Genomic DNA, 25,984 nt, shown 5'->3' on the forward strand with positions numbered 1-25,984 from the left:
GTTACCCATAATGAAAATAATCGTTGCACTTTTACATAAAACAGTTAAAATCAGTTCCACTTCAACCTGCTACAACAGTAAAATCCTGCTTTTATATAAAGGCTGAGTTATAACAATCTAGTGGAATAATAATAGTTCAGCAGGTGTCATTATTCTGCAGAATACAGGACTTTTACTTGCAATAAGTAATTTTGCAGTGTGGTATTAGTACCTTTACCTCCACAAAAGGCCTGAAAACATAATTCTCCGCTGGTTTAGTTGCATTTCTGTATAAATACTGAGTCCCTGTGCTGTTACCGTGCTCGGCCCCTCATGTTAGTTTCAGTGTACTGTCCCTTTAAAAACTCACCAACCTGCAGAGTCACATGTCCGCATGTCATGTGATTTCTGAATTGTGAGTCGAAAAATAGCTTCAGTCAGTTCTTCTTTGTTTTCTGGGGCTGTTTTGAAGCTGCTTTACAGACGACATATATGTGACAGTTTGGACATATTGTACCAAACCTAGCAGGTAAGAAAATTTGTCCCGCTTTTCACCAAGAAAGGAAATATATCCGCTTAAAGGCTCTCTAACTAGTTAGCTTTATTGTTAGCCACCTAGCATGCTAAGCTAACCTGTTATTCCCCTGGATTAGCCAGTTCGCTACTTTTAGTCACCGTTAATAAAAAGTTTGTTTTTATCTACAGACAAAGTTTCGTACACTCTCATATATTAAGAATTAGACTTATTTTGAATATTGCGCAGTCTTGTCTTAGCATATATCACAATAACTGATGTTGTTCTTGTTTTTTAGGTGGTAAGAAGTGTACCGTTATGCAGTTAGCTCAGTGCTAATAACATCTGACACCAAGTCATCGCATAAAAATGGTAAAACTACTAAAAGTGTTGAATCAAGAACTGCACTTAAGTAGGAATTGAGGTACTTGTACATGAGTGTTGCCATTTTCCTTCAGTCCACTAGGTTTCTATATTTTTTTACTTCACCTGCTCAAATGAATTTATCTCACAGCTTTAGTTTTTATGTTAAAAGTTTAAACTACCCAACAGTATTTACAGCACAACTACACTTGAGTTTATCATTAAATTGACAGAAAATGCCTATTTAAGTGAATTTCCCGTGTAAAAATGCCAAATCTTTCATGTTTCACATGAATTAATAACGGAAATAATCATTAGTTGCAGTCCTAAATTATAAAGCAGACTAAATGAAAGCTCTGGTCACTTTGAGGGCATGACGTGACTAAGATACGATACTGTACATACATAAAAGGGACCTGAACTTTCCTGGAGGTATCTGGGTTTGTTTAGTGTGGAAATCCAGTTTATCAGTTGGAATGCTTGCTGAGCTGCTGCACATATTGTTGTGCGTTTCCAATGATTTAGTGGTTCCTCACAACCAGAAGGAAACACAAAAACCACTAAGATAAGATTGAATTTATAGTTCAGGACCATGTTTTGTCACACAGCTGAGCTGATTGTCCTGTCCTCTCTTCTTTGTGTTCAGATGCTGCAGACGGGGATCTTGTGTCTGGCTCTGCTCGGCCTGAGCAAAGCGCTGGTCTGTCCTGATGGAGGCATGTGTGAGGACAAACACACCTGTTGCAAGAACAGCGTGGGAGGATACAGCTGCTGTCCCCTACCGCACGTGAGTTTTACAAGGGCTTCAACAATTCAAGGCATTTGAAGATGTCACTGTTAGTTCTGGGAAATTATAATATTTTTAGACCAAACACCACCTGTTTTTTCAAGAAAATAATTGGCAGATACATTAATGATAAATAGCTGTTAAATTGCCTTGGGGGGGGCGGAATCAATTTCTTCATACAGTTTTTGCAGCACATCATTTTCTGCTGGTTTGTGTCACTTATCCTTTGTTATTTATCACAGTATATGTTTCTACATCCACCTGCAGGCTCAGTGTTGTTCAGACCACCTCCACTGTTGCTATGAGGGGACCCTGTGTGATCTGGTCCATGGGAAATGTGTTAATAAGACAGTTTCCTTGCCCTTGGTGAGACGACTCCCGAGCAAACAAGTCGAGCATGTTCCTCAGGTAATATAAACAAAGACATCGTCACATCAAAGAAAGACGTTACTCTGCCTGATGTTATCTGTTTACCGTCTCTTCAGAGATCATTACAGATAATTTCAGTGTGTTTATTGACTTTTACACCTGAATAAATGGTGCATAAAGTTCTGGGATCATCTTCAATCTTCAGCTTTGCAGCTGTCATTGATTGTAGATTAAATTTAAAGACATTTGACACCATTAGATCTTCTCTGCTGGCACTTTGTTTATTCTTCTTTATCAAGTACAAAAAGCCTTTCAGGATAAGCTCACTTCTGGTTAAATGCACTATTGGATCTTAACTCTAAAATGTTTGATGTAACAAAAGATAAATGATACATGGACCCGATTAATGCAGAATTATAGTTTTTACTTGCTAACAACAAACTGAAAGATGACAAAGTTGATGATTTGGTCGATTCTTTTGTCAGTCCAACATTTTGAGAAATATACCTCTACAACTTATCCCCACATTGGAAAATGTATGGACTTTGATACCTGAGGGTGATGATTTAGTGACATGCTTTTATTATCAGAGCCACAATCAACTTATGATACAACAGAAGCTAAAATCTGTACAGTCTCCCTAAACCCATATCTGTAACAGTGATCAATAACAATTTAGTAGTTCTCAATTCAAAATATGTTTGTAAGCTTGAGTTTTTTTTTATGTTGTTGTTTTTTTTGTTGTGTGTGCTTCTGTCATTGGTATGAATTGGCTCTGGCCTGTGTTGCTTCCAGCTCAGTCAGAAAGTAAAGGCCGTCATTTGTCCAGACCAGGAGTCCGAGTGTCCGGATGGCACCACATGCTGCCAGCTTCCTGACGGGTCATGGGGCTGCTGTCCATTAGCTAGGGTGATATACATGAACACACACACACACACACACACACACACAAACACAAACACAAACAGGCTGTCACCTAAAACCACAGGCACTTCACACCAAGAAACACATTTGTCTGCTGGTCAGGATGTGATGTTAATGTTAAATTAGCATTAGCACCAATTTTTGATAATATGTTAATTGTTTTCATATTTTTCAAGAAAAAAATTCTAAGTATTTTCTTGTGAGAGCTTCTCAGATGTGATGATTTCTCTGCTTTTCCTCGTTATATGTGAATGTTTTTTCATTATGTTCTAGCAACAGGTCAGGTTTTCCAAATTTCCTGGTTAAATAAATTTAAAGTATTTGTACAGCCTTAGTTATAAAAGTTCTCTTTTTAAAATAAGAAAGCACTCAGTTATGGTTCCTTTGTCATGATTTGAATCCTCCCCCACTCTCAGCATTCATGTTATGCAGCTGTCCTTTTCATTGTCTGCAGTGTTTTACCAGTCAGTTCCTGACTGTCAGAAGTGATTTCCTTCTCTCTGCAGGCGGTGTGCTGTGAGGATAAGCGCCATTGTTGCCCGGAGGGAACAAAGTGTGATCTTGTTCACTCAAAGTGTGTTTCTGCCTCGCTGGAGTCTTTCCCCATGATGGAGAAAGTGCCTGCCAGAAGGAAGGAGAATAAACCAGGTGGTTCCTCGTGTAAATAAACACATTCAGACAAACCATGAAATATAATGGCTGTGTATTCATGTCAGGCCATAATGGATAGAAGGAATATGCAAAAAAATGCAATTATGATAATACTGATAACAAATGGCTATATATATATATATATATATATGTTTTTATCTTTGTAAGTAGATGCTTCCATTGGCTCAGTCACTTGTCCTGGAGGCAAAAGCAGCTGCCCAGATAATTACACATGTTGTCTGCTCACCAGTGGAGACTATGGCTGCTGCCCCTACCCAGAGGTAAGCATAAATGTGCTGAATCCACTGTTGCTTTTGTCATTATAAATGTGTTTATATGTGAGATTTACAATAAAACACAACGAGTTACTATTAGATTAAAGCTTAGTCGTAATGATTTTCACCTCAACCCAAACGAGTTCCTGTATGTGTGACTTAGAGAACTGATTCTGGCTCAGTGTTGTAGCATGTGTGTTTTAATGTTTCATCATGGCAGCTGCAGATATTTACTGTTTGTTGATGTGATTATGTGCAGGCCCTGTGCTGCAGCGATCATCTCCACTGCTGCCCCAGCAACACAATCTGCGACCTGGAACACGGTGTCTGCAAGTCTGGTGAGACCCATGTGCCGCTGCTGGAGAAGATCCCGGCTGTAGCCAACGACAGTGAGCAATAATTACAGTAGAATTTCCTGCTAATTTATTTGCACCACACTGAAGCAACTAACAAGAATAAAAGCTTTTTGTTCTGAAGATTGGTTGAACTCTGCTTTTACCTGTCCTCCTGTCACAGTTGTGTGTCCAGACAAGAAATCAGTGTGTCCTGATGAGACCACTTGTTGTAAAATGACCAACGGCTCATATGGCTGCTGTCCTATGCCCAACGTAAGTAGCCTGAGCTAACTTGTTGTGAAGGTCATTACTGCACAAACCAAGCCTGCTGGAACCAATTTGGTCTGGTCTGGGATCTAATCCTCCTTTACCTCCTCAGGTTATTTCTAGAGAGTCTCGTTCACACAGATGAAGGTTTTCTGTGTGTGTATAGAAGTTATTTGGGGAGAACAGTCAGTAGTTGCTTTTTTCTTTTCTTTCAGGCCGTCTGTTGTTCAGATCACATCCACTGCTGCCCTGCAGGCACAGAGTGCGACCTGTCCCACAGCACCTGTGTGTCGACCCAGACAGAGACCACAGAGGGCGCCAAGATCCCCGTGGCCATGATGGAGCTGGTGGCGATACAGAGCAAAGGTGGGCTGGGGCATTTAGTCCAAACATTTAGCTGTGAGTTGATCACCCTGATCTATTTTAGAATCAGCAGTTTGAGGGGAGTTAACTGCCTGAACGACTGATGATCTGGCTGTCAGCAGTTTGAGCGGTTCTGCAGTCAAGTCTCCCACATGGCTGCTGTCAGACGATCTGTTATATCTGTTTCTTTCTTTTTAACAGCGTAACTCAGTTTGAATCCTTACATTGGCCTGTATTTAAATAAACGTGTGCATTGATGATGATGTTTCTGTTCCTTTCAGTCCGTGCTGTTCCCTGTAATGACTCTGTGGCCTGTGCTGATGGAAACACTTGCTGTAAATCGCCACAGGGAACATGGGCCTGTTGTCCTTTACCTGAGGTAAAAACACCCTGATGTGTGAGAGTCACACAGACACTGACGGTGTTTGACTGTGTCCAGCTGCACAGATCTGCGCCGCACATTTTAGGTCATAATTCATTTCTGCTTTGCTGATTAGATGTGAGCAGTTTTTATTTTTTCCTCTTTCCTGTTGGACTGTCTCACTGTGCTTCAGTAAATCTCTGGGAAATTTGTCTTTGTGCAGGTTTGTAGTTGTAGCATATTTACTGCAAACATCAACAAAATATGTAATTTACCATGAAGTCTTTGTCTACGATGCAGATTACTGCAGCCTGCTTGTTTCTCGCTCCTGTAGGCTGTGTGTTGTGAGGACCATCTGCACTGCTGTCCACACGGTACCATTTGTAACTTGGCAGCCTCCACATGTGATGATCCCACAGGCAATGCTCTGATGCCCTGGCTTGACAAAGTGCCCGTCTTCCCCTTACTGACCGATAACAGCCAGTGTGACAAATCCACATCGTGCCCTGGAACATCCACCTGCTGCAAGACGGTAGCTGGAGGCTGGGCCTGCTGCCCTCTGCCTCAGGTAACATGGGGCTGCACTGGAGAGAGTCCAGGGTGATTTATCACAAGGTTCTGGAGTGTTTTCTAATGTCTGTCATTTACCTGTGTCAGTCCTGCAGTTAATCTTCTTGACAAAGGTGATAATGTCCAGTTTGTGTTCAGATGGTTTCAGAGCTGTTTGGTCATTTGGAGGCTGTGGTTTTTGCTGCTGTTGGACTGGACTGTGTTATTTACCCTCGCCTCCCTGAAACATGGAGCCCAGTTCTGTTAGGCTGGTCTCAAACTTCTGATTCCTTTAGTGATCCTTTAGTTTGACTGTTCAACCCAGTTTCTAACTTCTGGTTTCACCACAATGATATCGAGCTTCAGTGGGGAAAAATGAACGCACAAATAAAAATAGAAACAGCTGGATGCTAATGTTTTGGGTCTGTCATGGGTGGTTTTCTCATTATTTCCCACTGCTAGATGGAAAAAATAAAGATTGCATAATTTTACAGATTTAAACTTTAAAGACGGTCTGCGTTCTGTGCACCTCGCAGGCTGTTTGCTGTGACGACCACCTCCACTGCTGCCCTCATGGCACACTCTGCAACCTGGAGGCTCAAACTTGTGACGACCCATCTGGTTTCTTTCCTGCCGTCCCCTGGGTGGAGAAAGTCTCCGCTCTGACCGGTCAGGATGAGAAATGCGACCAGCAGACCATGTGTCCAGGAGGCACCACCTGCTGTAAGAGAAACTCAGGACAATGGGCCTGCTGCCCCTTACCTCAGGTCAGTGTCCTCCTCCTCACAGGTAAAGGGCTTGTTGTGCACATGCTGGTCAGATGGTTTGTTTTGAAGCTGAGGGTATGTCTGTTCTTGTTCACTGTCAGCTGTAATAGAGTTGTGAAGTGGGAGCAGTTGTTCCAGACTCAGAAAGAGTCATGTTCATGCTTTACAGCTTTCAAACTGTCAGTGGGCATGAAGGGCTCCTGCAGAGCACGATCAGTAGATCAAAACAAAAGGAGTCTGCAAGTATTTCAATAATTAAAATGTTGAATGATGAACATGTTTGGATCTTTTAGTTAAAAGTCAGACGTCAGGTCTGTGCACGCATAACTCAAGGTTAACATCATCTCTCAATTCAACTCCCACGGTGGCAGCATTTATATCACGCAGTAAAATAATCTAGACTTAATTACCCTCTGTCTGATTGGCTCACAGTGGAGGTTGGAATAATGGGCGGTTTTCCTGTTTTTCCGAGTGAATCATCCCACATTCATGCACGCTGCTGACTTCTCTTCCAAAAATACAGTGGTTGCGGTTGTTTTTAGCGCCGTCCTTCATGTTACACTCAGTGGAAAAACATGATTTCTCAGAAGCAAAACTGAAATAATTAAGTCTGCTGGTCGTAATTTAAATCTCTAGTATTATTAGATTGTTCAATTGAATGTGAATAAGAATTTACAGCAGAGAAAAATGACTTTTTGTTATGGGACTCAACTTTATTACTCTGTCTGTTTAAACAGCTATAAAACACCTTTAATTAATCGGTTAGCTGCTCAGCTGAAAGTGGTTTGGTAATTAGTTGTTTCTGTTGTTTTTCCCATTAGATAATTAACCTAGAAAATAATCGGAAGAATGATAATGATTGTTTAGAGCCCTGTTACATTAGGATTATTTGACGTCTTATCATGATCCAAACAGAGCAGAAGTACCTCAGTACCACTTTGTTTTATTTTCTTGCAAAGAGTCTCTTCTATCATCAGAACCAGGACTTCAGTGCCCACTAACGAGCTGTTCAATCTGTTGTTCCAGGCTGTGTGCTGCGGTGATCGTGACCACTGCTGCCCCAAAGGCTACAAGTGCAATGTGGCTGAGCAGGCTTGTGACAAGCCCGGAGAACTGAGCCTGCCCTGGCTGCAGAAGATCCCGACCCTGCAGGAGGAGCACAGCCAGGCGGTTTCCAGTGCACAGCAGTCGGCCGAGATCAGGTGTGACCCCCAAACCAGCTGTCCCAGGGATACGACCTGCTGCTTCATGGACAAGAGCCACAAGTGGGGCTGCTGCCCTCTGCCGAAGGTAACGGTTATTCCACAAACCCACTTGGTTGGAAAAATAATTAGATGTGTTTGTGACCGGGACTGATAAAGAGTTACCACCGCTCCTCCAGGCAGTCTGCTGTGAGGACGGAAACCACTGCTGCCCCAGTGGTCACACCTGTGAACCTCACCGGTCGGCCTGCTCGAGGGGCCCGCATGTTATACCCTGGTTCACCAAACTGAGCGCTCTGACCGAGACGGACACCGTGACGGACATTAAATGTGACAACAAGAGCAGCTGCGCTTCGGGGACGACCTGCTGTAAGCTGCCGACGGGAGACTGGGGCTGCTGTCCTCTGGTCAAGGTGTGTACAGCACTTCACCTTTAGGTTAGTTTGCTGTAGTGACTGTAGGAAAAAGGCTGCTTGGTCTGCAAATGCATGAAGAAGCACAGATCAGCATGGTTTGGTAGAGATGAGAGAACTTTATTAATCCTAAATGGGAAATTCCCATTTGAAAAACCCTTTACAGTACGAGGGTTGTATCCATGGATGTTGTATCCATCTAATAGTTCTAGTCTCAAAAACGAAACTAAAGTCTTGTTTTTGTTTGCATTTTTAATGTCTTCTCTCTTCTGAGTGTTTTGAGGCCACAGCTGTCTTCATGTCTGCTGTGGACAGTGACAGTTTGGAGCTGATATGGTTTTTGGCTCTTCAGGCCGTTTGCTGTGCAGACCACGAGCACTGTTGTCCTCAGGGCTACACCTGCAACATGCAGACGGGAACGTGCGAGAAGAAGAACCACGACGTGCTCATCCGCTCCCTCCCTCAGAGCGGGGTGGTACAGGCCAAGCTGAGAGCCGCAGAGGACGGCATGGACGTACCATGTGACAGCACGGGGGAGTTTCACTGCCCCGAGCAGGACACGTGCTGTAAGATCTCAGCTGCAGAGTGGGCCTGCTGCCCCTCAGCCAGGGTACGCTCACACTTCAGTCCCTCTCATGGACACGTGACACAGTTTGGTCATTTTCTCAGAACATTTTTAATTCTTCTGTCTCAATCATCTGGAATGTGGGTCATGTGACCAGTGAACTCAATCTAACAGATGTTTTTCCTTTTGACAGGCTGTCTGCTGTTCGGACTCAAAGCACTGCTGTCCTGCGGGATACTCCTGTGACCTGAAGGCCGGAGGCTGCACGCTGAACGCCCCGCTGACCTGGGACACTTTGTTTGGCGACAGAAAGAGAGATTTTGTCCCTCGGGGACTTTAATCATACTAAGGTGCACTAATCTTCTTAAACTCTCAGTCCATTTCCAGCCCATGTCATCTGTGCACAATAAGGGGTCCTCCTGACTTTGTGTTTAGCCAGTTTTTTCACTCCTGAGCGTTTCTGGTGGATATTTGGTGCAAAACAGGGAAACGAACATGCACAATTATTTATAATGATGTAGGAGAGTCATGACAGCTTCTCATTCACTGATTTATTTCCAACAGCGTGCAGGCATCTTTTCATGTTTTGTACCACAGGAGATTCTTTGTGATTACGCTTCTGGGAAATCAATATGTAGATGAGAACCATGAGAACCACAGTAAGGACACACTGCAGAGCATTGCAGTGTTTCTCTAAAAGGGTAATTCTGTTGTTATTGTTAACAAATCCCATGAGAAGACGCAAACCAACAACGTGTTACTGCTTCAGTCCTGTCCCGTCTGTAGCTTTTAACTTCTTTCTAAACAAGATCACACACACTCACATTCATTGTTGGTTTTCTTCTCTTGATTGAATTTGTTGACAGTAAATTAAACCACTCCATTGTTTTTGTGTTTTCTGGCCAATGTTTCTGCAGCTGTGGTTCCTGTGGTATTTTTCTCTGTTTAACAGAGAAACACGAATGTACTTTCTTTCTTATTTTGGGACAGAGTTTGATCAGATTAATGCATTTTATTGAAGAATCAGACTGGATAGTAGTTATTTTCTTCTTTATGTCCCCACGGGCTGAGGAAGCAGAGCTTCCTAGCTTATCACTTTACAGGGACAGGTTGTTGACCAATGATCTACTGATATTAGGGACAATTTAATGAAGTCGAACAAGTGTGATTTTGGTGTTTTGTTGTTTTTGTGTGTGTGGTTATTGTCTCTGATTTAAAGAGGAACCCGGGAGTGCAGATTCATGTTAAGCAGTGATGATAATAGATTCTTCCAGTTTGAAGCTGTAGTTTTGTTTGTCATATGTTAAAGAAAATGAAAACTGAGTGAACAAACAGTTTGTGCCTTCTGTGATTTCAGTGTAAGTGCTGCTGGTTGGTATCAGATGTCGGATTTCTGCCTGAGGAAAATCCAGTCCATCACTGGAAAAGAGCAAACTTGCTTTTCATTTGTGTTTTGGGCAGCTGAGTCTAGATTTCTATAAAAAAAACACATTGTGTGTGTACTGTGATATGGAACTGAGGTTCTGAACAACAAACAGGAGCATAATTTCTACCAGGGATGGAAAGTCCAAGTTGGGTTTCTTAGTAAAACCCCTGAACGTGTGTCCAGCTGCCATGTTCAGGCTGGATGAGCCCAAAGAGAAAACCTGCAAACAAAAAGTCTTTCCACCTTCTCTGCATGTTTTTGGAATTAAAAATATAATTAAATCTGGAAAAACTAGAACAGTAGATGTTCCTTGTGGCAAAGGCCACACTACATGCAGAGGAAAAGGAAGTAATGATTTTTAAAAAAAATTATAAATATAAATGCAGGACCTATAAGGCAAATATGTTCTGAAACTGAACCTGTAGGTCTGAATTTTAGAGCGAGAGACTTTTCCAATTAAATCCACTCTCCAACTTATAGAAGTTTTGCTTTTGTAATCTGGTGGATCTTTATATCTGTTTGTGTTGTGCAATTTAATTAAATCTAGCTTTTTATGAATTATGTCTTCTAAACATTTGCTCACTGTCCACATCATGGTGTCAGTGCTACTTTTAAAAACATGTCTTGGTTTATTTCAGTGTGTCTTTTCACATTTTTGCAGCCTTTACAACAAAACTTTACCTTAAGGATGGGGGGCCAGGTTGAAGACTCAGGGCTGAAATAAAAAATCTTGCAAAATATCAGTTTAGTCAGTGTGTTAATTAAATTCTCTGAGGTCATCCTTTAAGTTTGTCTGTTGACAGGTTGTGCAAGCACTTGCACAACAAGCTCACACACTTCCTCTGGCCTTTTGCCTCCATATCCTCTTACCTCCTCCGCCGCCTCCTGCTTCCTCGTCATCAGAAGGTTGTTATGACGACTGGGTAAACACAGGCCAGTCCAAGGGAGATACAGCTGTGGGGGGTTGTGGTTGTCCCACTTTACCAGCAGCTTGGCAGACCACCACAAGTTCATCGTCTGCCCCCTGGTGGCTGAGAGACACACGGTTTCTGGTGCAGCTGAAAACAATAAGCAACATGTTCCAGCTCTGAATGATGATGATATGTGACTTTATTTCAGCAGGACATTTATTTTTTTTAATTTTTCATCTGCCATCAGTTACTTATGGGATTGAGTTTTATATGTTAAACAATTAAGCAATGATTTAATAATAGAACATTTACCAGACATAGTCAGAATAATGAGTACATTTAGTTTTGTAGTACTGCTAATAATGTACTTTAACCAGCCAAAGTTAAGCATTTGAGCTTCGAAGCTCCTTCATTAGTTTCATCTTGTTTAATTAAACAAAAATACAAGTCAAAGATGTTCATTTGTTTTTACACAGTGGTACATTCCCAGTCTCTCCAGTCTGGATGGAATCGATGCTAAATGAAATAATAAAAAACATAGTAAAGTTTTATTGTTATAGTTAAAGTTTCTGTAGGTGAATGAGACCTGAAGAAGCTCAGACCAGCAAAGAGGCCTTTCAGGTCTATGTATAGCTGACTTGACCCACCAACAGCAGCAAAAACCCACTGACGTGGGAGCAAACTTTCTCGTCAGTCCCACCATTGGCTCCTCACTGATCCCATTCAGATGTTTCCAGGGAGAGAGGGACCCTCCACCCAGGTCTCACACACACACAGACACACAGACACACACACAGACACACACTCCTTCCCCTGGTATTTCACTAATTCCCACAGGGATGTGCAGATTCCGGTCATCTCTATTCAGGACGGCAAATGTGTCAGAGCAGAGGAAGTGATAGTGATGGAAAATTAGCAGATGTTAGGCTGTTACACTTGGAAAATAGATCATCAAATATTTACAATATTCACTTTGTCACTTTTTGGGGAGTTCTTACTGATTAAAACATGCAAACATGTTTATAATGTGAATAATTATAAATTCCTAGGTTTTACATTTAAGTCAGAGGATCCTTTAATGAAAAATGTGTGTTGAATTATGCTGCTGTACTTTTATTATAGTAAGTGTATTTGCATGCGCACGATTTACATGTTGTACCTTAAGTGCATTTTACTGTTATACTGCTGCATTTGACTTTTATTTAGCCTTTAATGTTTGTTTAAAACAATTTAAAGTGTAGTTCTAATGAGCTACAGGGGCATTTTAAGTGTTTATGTTTTATAAACCCTATGGAGATATATTCTATATTATTACAGCACAGACATATGAATAAACACATAGATCTGATTACATCTACACTGAACTGTGTTGCAAACTATTTAATGTTTATGTTCTGTTTAACTTCATGATGTTTAGCACAGTGCTGGTTTTTAAAGACCTACCAGAGAACTGCAGACCAGATCCAAGTGTCACTGAGGGCATCTACAGTATCCCCCCCAGAGTCTGTGGAGGCTGGTATCTGTGTGTGGGTGGAGGGTGGAGGGTGGAGGCGGTTGGGTCAGGGTGACTGAGGTGTAAGAGCTCATAACTCACACTTGGTCGACCAATCAGCAGAGTATGTGGGGGGCAGAAAGCCGGTAGGTTACACTTGGATACTCAGACACAGGACACAGGGCGAGCAGGCAGAAAGAGGCAGGAACACACACATTTCTTCTGTTTTTCAACCGGATCACTGGATTTCACCTGAACCTGAGGCAGGACACGACCGGCCGACCATCCTTCTGAGGTAATGTGCTCTGCTGGTGCAGCGTTTCAGGTGACTGCAACTTTAAACCACTCTGTCAGTCTGACTTTGTTTCACTGGATGACTTCTCGCTCTTAGGTCACAGAGCGAACAGGGAAGTGGTTTTTGGGAAGCAGAAGTGTAGCTGGCAGGAGGTGTAGTTGTGGTGCAGCATGGGAAGAGTAGTCACTGACGTAGAGCTTCCATGCCCTGCCCTAAATATGGTGTTACCTGTGTTTAAATATCTGTTCACCACAGTTAGTCCCTTTATTTTGGGAAGACACAGAAGTCCTTTACCTTTATAGCAGCTCTGATTTGTGTTCGGATTAAATTTTGGACCCACTGTGAAATACAAGAGTTCTGCTCACACACTCCGACAGCCGCTGTATGAGGACTTCAGGGCAAGTGTGTGTGAAGTGTCTGTGTTTTGATCCCCTAGTATTCGTTGTCAACATGGCGAGGGGCTGAGGAAGAGAGACTCTGACAGCTGGCTGGCCCAGTGGAAAGCATGCAGCTACTTCTCCATGTGCTATTTATACTCCCCTCACCAGGCTCACTACTGGTGTCTGTTCATTCACGCCCCAGCCACAGCAAATACCATCACATTAAAATGCCTGCCAATTACAAATCTGCTGTTTCTGCTATTGATATTTGTATTACTGAGGCAACTAAGTGCCTAAAAGGGCTCACTTTGGTGCCTAGAAGGTGTCTAGAAGGGCTCACTTTGGTGCCTAGAAGGGCTCACTTTGGTGCCTAGAAGGGCTCACTTTTGTGCCTAGAAGGGCTCACTTTTGTGCCTAGAAGGGCTCACTTTGGTGCCTAGAAGGGCTCACTTTGGTGCCTAGAAGGGCTCACTTTGGTGCCTAGAAGGACTCACTTTGGCGCCTAGAAGGACTCACTTTGGCGCCTAGAAGGGCTCACTTTTGTGCCTAGAAGGGCTCACTTTGGTGCCTAGAAGGACTGACTTTGGTGCCTAGAAGGGCTCACTTTGGTGCCTAGAAGGTGCCTAGAAGGGCTCACTTTGGTGCCTAGAAGGACTCACTTTGGTGCCTAGAAGGGCTCACTTTGGTGCCTAGAAGGACTCACTTTGGTGCCTTGAAGGGCTCACTTTGGTGCCTTCAAGGGCTCACTTTGGTGCCTAGAAGGGCTCACTTTGGTGCCTAGAAGGGCTCACTTTGGTGCCTAGAAGGGCTCACTTTGGTGCCTAGAAGGTGCCTAGAAGGGCTCACTTTGGTGCCTAGAAGGACTCACTTTGGCGCCTAGAAGGACTCACTTTGGTGCCTAGAAGGTGCCTAGAAGGGCTCACTTTGGTGCCTAGAAAGTGCCTAGAAGCGCTCACTTTGGTGCCTAGAAGGACTCACTTTGGTGCCTAGAAGGTGCCTAGAAGGGCTCACTTTGGTGCCTTGAAGGACTCACTTTGGTGCCTAGAAGGGCTCACTTTGGTGCCTAGAAGGTGCCTAGAAGGGCTCACTTTGGTGCCTTGAAGGACTCACTTTGGTGCCTTGAAGGGCTCACTTTGGTGCCTAGAAGGTGCCTAGAAGGGCTCACTTTGATGCCTAGAAGGACTCACTTTGGTGCCTAGAAGGGCTCACTTTGGTGCCTAGAAGGTGCCTAGAAGGGCTCACTTTGGTGCCTAGAAGGACTCACTTTGGTGCCTAGAAGGGCTCACTTTGGTGCCTAGAAGGTGCCTAGAAGGGCTCACTTTGGTGCCTAGAAGGGCTCACTTTGGTGCCTTGAAGGGCTCACTTTGGTGCCTTGAAGGACTCACTTTGGTGCCTAGAAGGGCTCACTTTGGTGCCTAGAAGGTGCCTAGAAGGGCTCACTTTGGTGCCTAGAAGGTGCCTAGAAGGGCTCACTTTGGTGCCTAGAAGGTGCCTAGAAGGGCTCACTTTGGTGCCTAGAAGGACTCACTTTGGTGCCTAGAAGGGCTCACTTTGGTGCCTAGAAGGTGCCTAGAAGGGCTCACTTTGGTGCCTAGAAGGACTCACTTTGGTGCCTAGAAGGACTCACTTTGGTGCCTAGAAGGTGCCTAGAAGGGCTCACTTTGGTGCCTAGAAAGTGCCTAGAAGCGCTCACTTTGGTGCCTAGAAGGACTCACTTTGGTGCCTAGAAGGTGCCTAGAAGCGCTCACTTTGGTGCCTTGAAGGACTCACTTTGGTGCCTAGAAGGGCTCACTTTGGTGCCTAGAAGGTGCCTAGAAGGGCTCACTTTGGTGCCTAGAAGGACTCACTTTGGTGCCTAGAAGGACTCACTTTGGTGCCTAGAAGGTGCCTAGAAGGGCTCACTTTGGTGCCTAGAAAGTGCCTAGAAGCGCTCACTTTGGTGCCTAGAAGGACTCACTTTGGTGCCTAGAAGGTGCCTAGAAGCGCTCACTTTGGTGCCTTGAAGGACTCACTTTGGTGCCTAGAAGGGCTCACTTTGGTGCCTAGAAGGTGCCTAGAAGGGCTCACTTTGGTGCCTAGAAGGGCTCACTTTGGTGCCTAGAAGGTGCCTAGAAGGGCTCACTTTGGTGCCTAGAAGGTGCCTAGAAAGGCTCACTTTGGTGCCTAGAAGGGCTCACTTTGGTGCCTAGAAGGGCTCACTTTGGCGCCTAGAAGGACTCACTTTGGCGCCTAGAAGGACTCACTTTGGCGCCTAGAAGGGCTCACTTTGGCGCCTAGAAGGACTCACTTTGGCGCCTAGAAGGACTCACTTTGGTGTCTAGAAGGTGCCTAGAAGGGCTCACTTTGGTGCCTAGAAAGTGCCTAGAAGCGCTCACTTTGGTGCCTAGAAGGACTCACTTTGGTGCCTAGAAGGTGCCTAGAAGGGCTCACTTTGGTGCCTTGAAGGACTCACTTTGATGCCTAGAAGGGCTCACTTTGGTGCCTAGAAGGTGCCTAGAAGGGCTCACTTTGGTGCCTAGAAGGTGCCTAGAAGGGCTCACTTTGGTGCCTAGAAGGGCTCACTTTGGTGCCTAGAAGGACTCACTTTGGTGCCTAGAAGGGCTCACTTTGGTGCCTAGAAGGGCTCACTTTGGTGCCTAGAAGGGCTCACTTTGGTGCCTAGAAGGGCTCACTTTTGTGCCTAGAAGGGCTCACTTTGGTGCCTAGAAGGTGCCTAGAAGGGCTCACTTTGGTGCCTAGAAGGACTCACTTTGGCGCCTAGAAGGACTCACTTTGGTGCCTAGAAGGTGCCTAGAAGGGCTCACTTTGGTGCCTAGAAAGTGCCTAGAAGCGCTCACTTTGGTGCCTAGAAGGACTCACTTTGGTGCCTAGAAGGTGCCTAGAAGGGCTCACTTTGGTGCCTTGAAGGACTCACTTTGGTGCCTAGAAGGGCTCACTTTGGTGCCTAGAAGGTGCCTAGAAGGGCTCACTTTGGTGCCTTGAAGGACTCACTTTGGTGCCTAGAAGGGCTCACTTTGGTGCCTAGAAGGTGCCTAGAAGGGCTCACTTTGATGCCTAGAAGGACTCACTTTGGTGCCTAGAAGGGCTCACTTTGGTGCCTAGAAGGTGCCTAGAAGGGCTCACTTTGGTGCCTAGAAGGACTCACTTTGGTGCCTAGAAGGGCTCACTTTGGTTCCTAGAAGGTGCCTAGAAGGGCTCACTTTGGTGCCTAGAAGGGCTCACTTTGGTGCCTTGAAGGGCTCACTTTGGTGCCTTGAAGGACTCACTTTGGTGCCTAGAAGGGCTCACTTTGGTGCCTAGAAGGTGCCTAGAAGGGCTCACTTTGGTGCCTAGAAGGACTCACTTTGGTGCCTAGAAGGTGCCTAGAAGGGCTCACTTTGGTGCCTAGAAGGACTCACTTTGGTGCCTAGAAGGGCTCACTTTGGTGCCTAGAAGGACTCACTTTGGTGCCTTGAAGGGCTCACTTTGGTGCCTAGAAGGGCTCACTTTGGTGCCTAGAAGGGCTCACTTTTGTGCCTAGAAGGGCTCACTTTGGTGCCTAGAAGGTGCCTAGAAGGGCTCACTTTGGCGCCTAGAAGGACTCACTTTGGCGCCTAGAAGGACTCACTTTGGTGCCTAGAAGGTGCCTAGAAGGGCTCACTTTGGTGCCTAGAAGGGCTCACTTTGGTGCCTAGAAGGACTCACTTTGGCGCCTAGGACGACTCACTTTGGTGCCTAGAAGGTGCCTAGAAGGGCTCACTTTGGTGCCTAGAAGGTGCCTAGAAGGGCTCACTTTGGTGCCTAGAAGGTGCCTAGAAGGGCTCACTTTGGTGCCTAGAAGGACTCACTTTGGTGCCTAGAAGGGCTCACTTTGGTGCCTAGAAGGTGCCTAGAAGGGCTCACTTTGGTGCCTTGAAGGGCTCACTTTGCCCTCCGATTTCTTGCCAATGTGGAACTACCTGTAATGTTATCTGATGACACTAAACCTAGAAACCCAGAGATGACATTTTCTGGGGTCTACATGTGTTGTAGCCTCTCACAGATCAACTTTACACCTCCTGAAACTCTGGTCTATGCAAACCTCAAGTGGTAAAGCTTCTCACTCTGCTATAGTGATGTCCAGGTGTACTCTGACACACTCTGACACACTGATTGGGTGTAGTTGGGTCTAGTTTCAGGCCCAGTAGGTGTATAAATTCAGCTTCTCGGCCTAGAGTTCACTTCCTCTGTGAGTTTTATGATTATTTGTCTGTGGAGACTTTCTGTCTTCCAGCCCACTCTGATCTTGGTGAAGTTGATTTATGTTACACATTTTTTTGTCCAACTGTTTCTTCTTACCTGAATCACTTTGGCCAAGTTTTTCACATTCAGAAGCTCAAAAAGATTATAAAAAGATTTAAACTCTTTATTCACATGAAACGGTGTGTATGTGCTGTTGGGTTTCTGTTATTTACACGTGACCGTGTTCGTCATCTCCTCCTCTAGCTCTCACACAATAGATGCACATGAGCAGTGACAGAGAAATGGCCATACCCCGGATGTTTAACTCCAACACACCATTCATCATTGTGACCGGAGGGTCTGAACTCTTGTTTCTTGGTAAAGATGACGACAGTCAAGGGTGTGAGGAGGGAAAGGAATCACTGGTCCAAGCCATCGCTCCCCATCTGAGCCGGGTGATGCAGCACGGCACCGCCAAACATGTGGTCACAGAGACGCACGACACGTCTGAGAAATCCTGCGTCTCCATAGTCGCACAGGCGGAGAGTAAGATCGGTGAAAAGAGCAAACAGTATCCAGTTTCCCATGTAACTGTATCTGGTGAAGATGATTCTTTTTAAATCCACTTCATGCCTCATAGCTGGAAATAAAACAAAAGCAAAACACACAGTGACCAAACTAAAACTAAGCTAAAACATTTATCTTCATGACATTTACAAGATATGACTCTTTAACTACACACTATGTTGACATCAACACATGTACTTGTATTTGTGCATATTCTAACTGTGAACATGTCTGTCCCAGGAGAAGACTTCCAGGAGTTCAGCCCCACTAACACTCAGTGCCCCTACACCTGCCCCTCCTCTCAGCCGCTCAAAAATCACAGGTACTACACAAAGTACAACTGATACTATAGTATCTGTATGCCTCAAACTAAATATGCTACCAGGCCAAAAGTATGGGGACGGAGGATTGATCTGCTGCTCTAACTCCCCAACTCTTCAGGGAAGAGCCAGATGTTAGAACCTGCTGCACTAAACTCGTGCAGTTTTGAGTATAGGCTAAATAATATATTATATTATATGCCTCATAGGAAAATGTCGAAGAATTCAACAGCACAAAAACTGCAAAGTGATTATACAAGTCTCTAAAACACAAACTGAACATTATCACCTTTTTGAAGGAAGATTTATTACAAGACTGTAGGATTAGACAGGCCTGGTTCTAGCTAGGTGTTCCTAATAAACTGGTCATTTAGTGTATGTTCATCTCCAACCCTCTCAGTTGGTCAAACCTGTGGAATATTTTGAATATGCTCCATGTGCCTTATTATGCAGGTCTCTTGCCAAGCCAGCAGATGTCTTAAGTGACACCGAGGATGAGGACTTTGACTTGGCCACCAAACTCCTGCGTTTCCACCTCCAGAGGAAACAACGCAGGAAAAGCAGAATACGAGGAAGCCAGGAGGAAGGAGAGGAACCTCCAGTCATCCAGGGTCTGTGGGTTCAGGAGATTGATTGGCTGAAATCTGTAGACAGAGAGACAACAACACCCGCTGAGATCATACCGCCTCCTCCTCAGTTTACTGAATCAGTGTCACTCCCCTGCCGCCGGGGAGACTCACACTCCTGCTCATGTGAAGGCTGCAGCTGTGCAGATGTGTCCGACTGTGTCAGAGGAGCAGAAGACGTGTCTCTGTCCGAGGACCAATACAGATCAATAGAGAGCACACCCAGCACTTATGACGAAGAAGGCTCTGACTCCGACTGTGGTCTGGAGCAGGACTCTGATTCAGTTTGCACTCATGAGAGTGAGTCAGACTCATCCTGCAGCACTGACGGCGACAGACAAGTAGCAGAAAACTGTGGAGTTGAAGCCTGCGTGTCAAATTCGACCTTTGGCCTGGTGCAGGTGTCTGGGTTTACCTCATCATCCTCTCACGCCGAGTGGGATTCTGACTCTGTCGGATGTGTGCAAAGCCTGCTGGGACTTTCAGGCTCCACCTACACCCCCAGCACTGTGAATGCACCCCAGTGTTTTGTTGACTTGGATGAACTAAGAGGCAAAGTGACACAGATGCCAAAGCTGTTTGTTTCATCCTTCATTAAAGAATTACTGAAACAGTCTCCAAATGACTGGAAAACCACAAAACCAATCAATGAAGGACTTATATTTCATCACGTAAGACATTTACAGCTTCAGCAGAACAGTTATATTGATGTCTGACACTAATTTGGCTACATATGCTGAACACCAAACAACCTGCGTTTTCAGCTGTTTACAGTTTCATGGCAGATATTGCGCTGAAATTACTTTATTCTAGTGCAGAAGTGTAAAATTTGCCACCTACAGTGTAGCAGAGAAAAATGAGGCTGAATTATTCAGGTGATAAAAACGCAGTAAACACAACATCTGACATCACTGTGTTTATTTACCATTTAACTGCTCTGTGTTTTTTTCCTCCGCCTGATTCTCATTTATGCTTTTTATTGTTTACTTTTGCATCGGTAAGGGACTCCAGCCCCACAGTTCCCAGTACAGGGAGGGGGAGGAATACTGCATTCTTCGCCACATCCAGAACGGCTCATACGGTGATGTATTCTGTGTTCGGGACAGCAGGACGGGATTCGAATGTGCTGCCAAGAGGGTAAGCCAAGAAAGACTGAGTCATTTAGTGAGATCCAGATATGCAGGACTCGACTGTCCTGCTGTTGAATTCTAAAGTGATGATTAAGGTATTTTCTGTTATTTAGCTCATTGTCTTCCACTTGTCTCAGATTCCACTGAGTCATTTCAGCAGCGAGGAGGTGAGCACGTGGAGCGCTCTGGACTCCCCTCGAGTTGTGGAGCTTTTTGGGGCTGTGAGGGAGGGGCTCAGCGTTGTTCTCTTCATGGACTTGAAGCCAGGTAGTAAATAAAACAGGCATGTGTGTAAAATACATGCTGTAATATATAACCAGACTCTCCCAAACCTCTCCAGCTTGTTTGGCTCAGCTCCTAAAAGAGATGAACTGCCTACCTGAGGATCTGGCCCTGCACTACCTTCATCAGACACTGAGGGCGCTAGAACACCTGCACCATAGGAAGGTCCTTCATTTGGATGTCAAAGGTGTGTTTGTGTTCATGTTTTAGGCGTATTAACAGGTTAGACAAGATAAGATTAAACAGTTTATGACAGGTAGCTGGTATTTCTGGAAATAATTCAGAGATTTTTATGTTTCCATCATGCCGTCCAGTTTGTCCCATCTCTCCCTCACGGATTTAATATTATCAGAACCACTTACTGGGAGGGATGAAGCTTCTCCCACAATGACACCTCACCCTAAACCCTCAGTAATCCCTGTGGAGGGGACTGTGTAGGAGGGGTCTCGCTCATATTAGGCCTCTCATTGTCCTCTGAGCTCACTGTTCGCTCAACCAACAAGTCTGATCATATCTGATGTTCATGAAGATGTGGAAAATTTGTGTGTGCTTTATTTTGGGAGATGTTACCTTATGCTACCTGGAGCTGTCCCAGCGAGGCTGCGGAGGCTTTGCTCCCCTGTGGATCCATCACTCTGACAGCCTCTGACAGCTGCCTGATTTCTCAGTCAACTGTTTCATAATAAGCACCAAATAAAAACAAGCTGTCTCTCTAAATCCTCTGTGTTGATTTTATTCCAGCTGACAATGTGCTGCTGTCTGCAGACTGCAGAGACACATTCCTCTGTGACTTTGGTCTCTCAGAGACGTTAGATGACAGTGGATGGAGCACCAAAGCCTTCAGGGGTGAGTTGGTTCTGAAACGTCAGCACAATGAGACAGCGTTTATATTAGGACACATGGATGATGTGAGACCTGCCTGAACCACTGTAAATGCCATGAAAGGCTAAAAATGGATAAAACTGAAATATCATGACAATAGTCGTCTGTATGGTCAAACAAAACCAGATCCTATAGTTCTGTAATTGTAACACTGTGAAATGATCACAATCAAAACGCTAACATGCTTGTTTATCAATGTAGGAGCTGCCTTCCCTGGCACAGAGACACACATGGCCCCTGAGGTGGCGCGAGGGGATCGAATCTGTGCCAAGGCCGACGTGTGGAGCAGCTGCTGTATGCTACTGCACATGCTCAACGGGTGTCACCCCTGGAAACGTTACTACTCCCACCCACTGTGCCTCCAGGTCCGAATCTCTTTGTGTTGTTGGAAAATCTGATATTTCCACGTTGAATCAGAAGCTGACACAGTCTGACGTTGCTTCTTTTTGCCAGATTGTCAACGAGCCTCCACCTCTATGGGAGGTGCCGTCCAACTGTAACAATTTCACAGCCAAAGTGTTCAGAGCCGGACTCCAGAAGGCCCCCGAGAGACGAGCATCAGCAAGGGAGCTCAGGAGGAAAACCACCAAGGCCCTTAGAGCTGGTGCATGGCTGATTTACCTGAGAGCCCTTATTTATAGAGCACTCTGCTAACTAAAGCTTACAAATACTGAATTACACTGCAACTAAAGCCAGTCAACATCTATACCCACAACATACTGTGGTTTTGTCAGTGTATGAAGATAATATCTAGCAGACAGGGTTAGGTCTGTGGTTTTTAATGGGCATAGCTGTGTGCTGTCACCAGAAAAATGCCATGTTGGTGAATAATTTCAACATAGAGATAATAAAACAGGACCCAGCACTGAATTTTAAGGTGGTTCAACCCTTTTTGGTCAGTGCAAAGATGTTGTTGTCTCTGTAGAAACACAATATATTTGATGTACTGTACTTTTCTGCTATTGTGACATTTATACCCATATCATTCAACATTTGCTCCACAGTTGGAGGTCTGAGTCCCTGGTCTGTCAGAACTGCCTGTGAGAAGCTGCTTTATGGCAAGAACCAGAAGGAAGACAGCCCTTGCTCTTTGTCCACTGGGATCCTCCCGAATAAACCATCAGCTTGGGTCTCAGAACCTACGAAGTACTGGGTGAGCCCCTGGAGGACTACAGCGATAGACGAGGACAGCAAAGACCGGGAATATGGAGACTCAAAACTGGGCTTTGAAGTGGACACGGATTCCTTATCTGGGGAGTGGGACTCTCAACCAAAATCACTGCGGGTTGATTACACAGCATATGAAAATGACTGGGGCAGTGGGTCGGACTCAGATGTCGATATATACATGGGAGAGGAGGAATTTCTCAAGTTGAAGTGGCTGAAAAGTGACAAGGACTATGAAGGCGATTGGGAAGAGGAGGAAGACGAAGAAGAGGACGAAGATTGGGATGCCTCCTCCGTGTCCACAGAATATCTCCGTGCCCTCCGAGGTCTTTTCCCTTTGTTACAAAAAGGCCAGCAGACAAATGGGAATTCATGGGGATCAGAACCAGAGCTGGAATATCTCAGAGCTGGTGAGTCAGAAAAGCTGCATCTTCAGGACAATGCAGCGATTCACTGTTGTTCAGCGATTTGTTGACTGGATCCAAGACCACTTTTATTTCATTTGCTGCTTTATGGTGTGATTTGATTACTGAGAGATTACTGATGTTTTCCATCTCTGTTACATATTTAGAGAAACACTTTGGACAGGTTTGGATTTGTAGGTCTATTCTAATACAGTCCTCACTGATGTGTTGGCAAATTATCTTTGTAAAAATATATTTAAAAACATTTACTACTGACCTGATGACATTTTTAATACCCAAAGACTCTTCTATTCATCTGGATAAGAAAATATTCAGTCTATTGGACAGTTGTATTTTTCTTTATTTTGTGAATGAATGAATGAATTTATTCGACTAGAGTACCTGACCTGTAGCAAATGCACTAAAGCGTGAGAAAAGACATATCACACATCACTCAAATATTTTCTGAAATATTTTGTAGATGTACCTATAGGTGCCACAATCCAGACCCCCTCCCCTGAACCTCGAGATGACCCCCCGTCCTGTTTCAGCAGCTCAGACACGTCCCCTATAGATGCCTCAGAGAAGGTGTGTACAAATATCTATGGCTTCAAACACAAAGACGTGGAACCTTAAAAAACAAGAATTTCTTTCCATCTTCCAGGACTCTGAGCATTCGTCCGATGACCTGAGCTCTGGAGTCTTTTCCTCCTGCAACAGTCACACAGACGGACAGTTGGAGTGGTTGGCCTCAGCCAACAAGCCCTCCTCTCACTGCTTCGAAGGTAAGATGGCAGCGATCTGTTGCTGAATCAAACAATGGCTGGCTGCTCTTCTCATGGTCATTTGCTGCTTCGGCGCTCACAGGCATCGACATCTGGATAGAGAACGTCCAGGGTGAGTGTCTGAGGATCCGTGAACGTCGGCAGGTCAAAGTGGGCCACGTCGCTATAGGAATTAGTGATCAGGTAAATCACAGATCATGACTGATGTGAAAACTGCTTGTTTGAATGTTCGGGATGGTTTAGAGAAGGAAATTGATTGACTGAAAGTGTATTTTTATGGTGTTAACTGTTAACAGGCTGTCTGCAGGTGGTCAGATATAGTTCCATCAGATAAGGCCTCAGAAAGTGTCTTTTATTGAAAGTCTTGTCTTCTCTGTGCAGTGATGTTAGTTTAAAAGGGGAATGACTGAAAAGTAGCTTCACTAACTCTCGCGTTTCACTCAGATCTCAGGGAAAACCTTCACTCTCGAGACCCTGGACAGGAAGTCCGTGTCCTTTGACCAAGAGATCCAAGAGTCCTGTCTGTGGCTCCGCTGTGTTCCTGCTCCTGACACATGTCAGCGCTGGATGTGGAGAGTCAGAGACGGCAAGCTGGAACTTCGAGAATGAACCAGACTTTTTTGTTATCTTGCACTAACTTAGGTAGCGATTCTTCTTAAACTACAGGGACATAAAAATGTGTGGAAACGTAACTGTACATGATCGACTGTAACGGATAGAAGCAACTGCTTTGGGGAGAAGTGCGTTGTCATATTTTTATATTCAGTATGTTATTTTAAAGATTTCTCAGGCCCAGGATCTGTATGAATATAAGAACTCTCTCTTGTGGTGTCTAGTGGTTCTCACTGTAGCTTTGAGAACAGTTTTCAGGTTATCAGGTTCCACTTTCTGACAACTGTAATCAATTGTTTTATTTATTTCATTCATTTTAATTTGATAATTGTATCCCTAACATATACAGAATCAATAAATGATTTATTAATCATTAATCATAACTTTATAAACAACAGACCATCATACATTTGAACACAGGTGACATTTTATGAATATACTGTACATACACTACAATGCAACAATGGATATTAACATATAAGTATGAAAATAATGCAGCAGGTGTACAGTAAATGTCTGTACACAGTATCTACTGCATTTTTTATTTGTAAAGAAGAATTGTTTATTTTTAATGTGTCTTTCTATGCACCGTTAAGCAGCTAAATAGATCCAGTTGTGAGTTATCAGCACCTCTTTGTTTCCTCCATGACCCAGACAAAAATGGGAGATTATCATGTCATCAGGTGTTTTTTTTTAGGGTTTACAATGAGTGAAGCTTCATAAAACAATGAATATTTGTCATAAAGCAACATGAGCCTTGAAGACTTTAATACTTGAATAAGATTTGAATGAGATTTTATATTTTAATAAATAATGACTTTCAAGGCTGCTCTCTTCTCTGACATCTTGAGTGACCTCTGACTCCTTCAGTCATTGTCTTGCCCAGCTCAGGGTCCACCCAGGAGGAGAGTGGTGGGTTTAAGGTGCAGCAGGGACACAGGACCATCACACATCATCCCAAAAGCCTCTTATACTTCCACAGACTAGGACCAGACCGGTGGCACGTTGTAAACATGAACTGCACTAAAAATGAAACCTAAGTCTTGTGATAGACTTGTGATCTGTCCAGGGTAAAGTCCTCTCACCCACTGGGGTTTCAATCAATCAATATAATCAATGATTGGAATCCAATAATATAAAAATATGAGTATAAAAGGCTGTGAGTACTTTTACTCATGATATTGTGATGGTATTACTACTTTCACTGATGTAAAATAGCTGTTGTTTGTTATTTCTCCACTTAATTTTATTCCCAGTAGTGTGTCAAAAGCTTTTAAACACCATGTGGATCTTCTGTTGGAAAATAAACCATTAAAGAGTTTTTTACTAAAGGAAAAGGGGGACTTGGACTCATAATGTCATGTTTCTGAGCCCTGAGGCTCAGCTAAGAGTATTGTTGTAGGAATGTCACTAACACAGCTCCTCCTATAGCAAATATATAAACATGGCCTGACAACATGTTTATGTACTTTTTGATGTCCCTTTTGACCTCTAGCTCTATAGCATCATTATTTTGTTTAAGGACTATTAACACAATTAAAATAATGACTAAATACATAGGTGGCCACCGCCTCACATCAGAAACTGCTGTGTACAACGACAGACAACAGATCCTGTTGACTTCCAGCAGAAACACAAAGAGAACAGGCCTGAGAATAGGCCCGCTGCCTCCATTTAGACTTAGTGTGTGTCTCTGTTGCCGTTTTGTGTCTTTTTGCATTGTTTTGTGTTACTCTTGTCAAGTTGTGTTTGCCTGTTATTCCGTTAATCGTGGCTTCACTCTGAGCTCAGTCATTTCAGACTGAAGTTCACCAAAACATC

The 25,984-nt window shown here is 44.1% G+C and overlaps 2 protein-coding genes and 1 long non-coding RNA gene across 8 annotated transcripts; 2 read left to right on the top strand and 1 right to left on the bottom strand.

The window, feature by feature from the left end:
- The first annotated feature begins 370 nt into the window (after window positions 1-370).
- Window positions 371-10,850, top strand: grnb (granulin b). 4 transcript variants are annotated; one of them, XM_026315159.1, is made up of 17 exons: window positions 371-508; window positions 792-865; window positions 1,503-1,643; window positions 1,911-2,051; window positions 2,808-2,921; window positions 3,443-3,596; window positions 3,756-3,868; window positions 4,122-4,251; window positions 4,379-4,470; window positions 4,680-4,830; window positions 5,109-5,206; window positions 5,523-5,756; window positions 6,274-6,504; window positions 7,531-7,794; window positions 7,886-8,119; window positions 8,472-8,729; window positions 8,878-10,850. In XM_026315159.1, the coding sequence occupies exons 2-17, from the start codon at window positions 863-865 to the stop codon at window positions 9,022-9,024; spliced, it is 2,505 nt and encodes an 834-aa protein (XP_026170944.1). In that variant the 5' UTR covers window positions 371-508; window positions 792-862; the 3' UTR covers window positions 9,025-10,850. The 4 variants fall into 4 exon arrangements, with proteins under 4 accessions (XP_026170944.1, XP_026170945.1, XP_026170947.1 ...); XM_026315160.1 differs by having other exon boundaries at window positions 3,759-3,868; XM_026315162.1 differs by having other exon boundaries at window positions 3,443-3,584; window positions 3,759-3,868.
- LOC117152778 (uncharacterized) lies at window positions 9,879-12,630 on the bottom strand. The gene is made up of 2 exons (XR_004463329.1): window positions 12,465-12,630; window positions 9,879-11,168 (listed from the first exon to the last, which is right to left on the bottom strand). It is a non-coding gene; the product is annotated as an uncharacterized LOC117152778 (long non-coding RNA).
- A 39-nt stretch (window positions 12,631-12,669) lies between these two features.
- On the top strand, window positions 12,670-25,355 carry map3k14b (mitogen-activated protein kinase kinase kinase 14b). Of its 3 annotated transcripts, none has more exons than XM_026315156.2 (15): window positions 12,670-12,808; window positions 17,653-17,943; window positions 18,196-18,277; window positions 18,729-19,572; window positions 19,904-20,038; window positions 20,169-20,298; window positions 20,372-20,500; window positions 21,055-21,159; window positions 21,397-21,560; window positions 21,649-21,799; window positions 22,200-22,772; window positions 23,248-23,354; window positions 23,431-23,551; window positions 23,634-23,734; window positions 23,996-25,355. In XM_026315156.2, the coding sequence occupies exons 2-15, from the start codon at window positions 17,667-17,669 to the stop codon at window positions 24,158-24,160; spliced, it is 3,084 nt and encodes a 1,027-aa protein (XP_026170941.1). In that variant the 5' UTR covers window positions 12,670-12,808; window positions 17,653-17,666; the 3' UTR covers window positions 24,161-25,355. The 3 variants fall into 3 exon arrangements, with proteins under 3 accessions (XP_026170941.1, XP_026170943.1, XP_026170942.1); XM_026315158.2 differs by having other exon boundaries at window positions 19,913-20,038; XM_026315157.2 differs by having other exon boundaries at window positions 17,653-17,934; window positions 23,996-25,354.
- Window positions 25,356-25,984: the final 629 nt, after the last annotated feature.

This window comes from Mastacembelus armatus, chromosome 19, assembly GCF_900324485.2.
Source record: "Mastacembelus armatus chromosome 19, fMasArm1.2, whole genome shotgun sequence".
In the NCBI taxonomy this organism is placed as follows: Eukaryota; Metazoa; Chordata; class Actinopteri; order Synbranchiformes; family Mastacembelidae; genus Mastacembelus; species Mastacembelus armatus.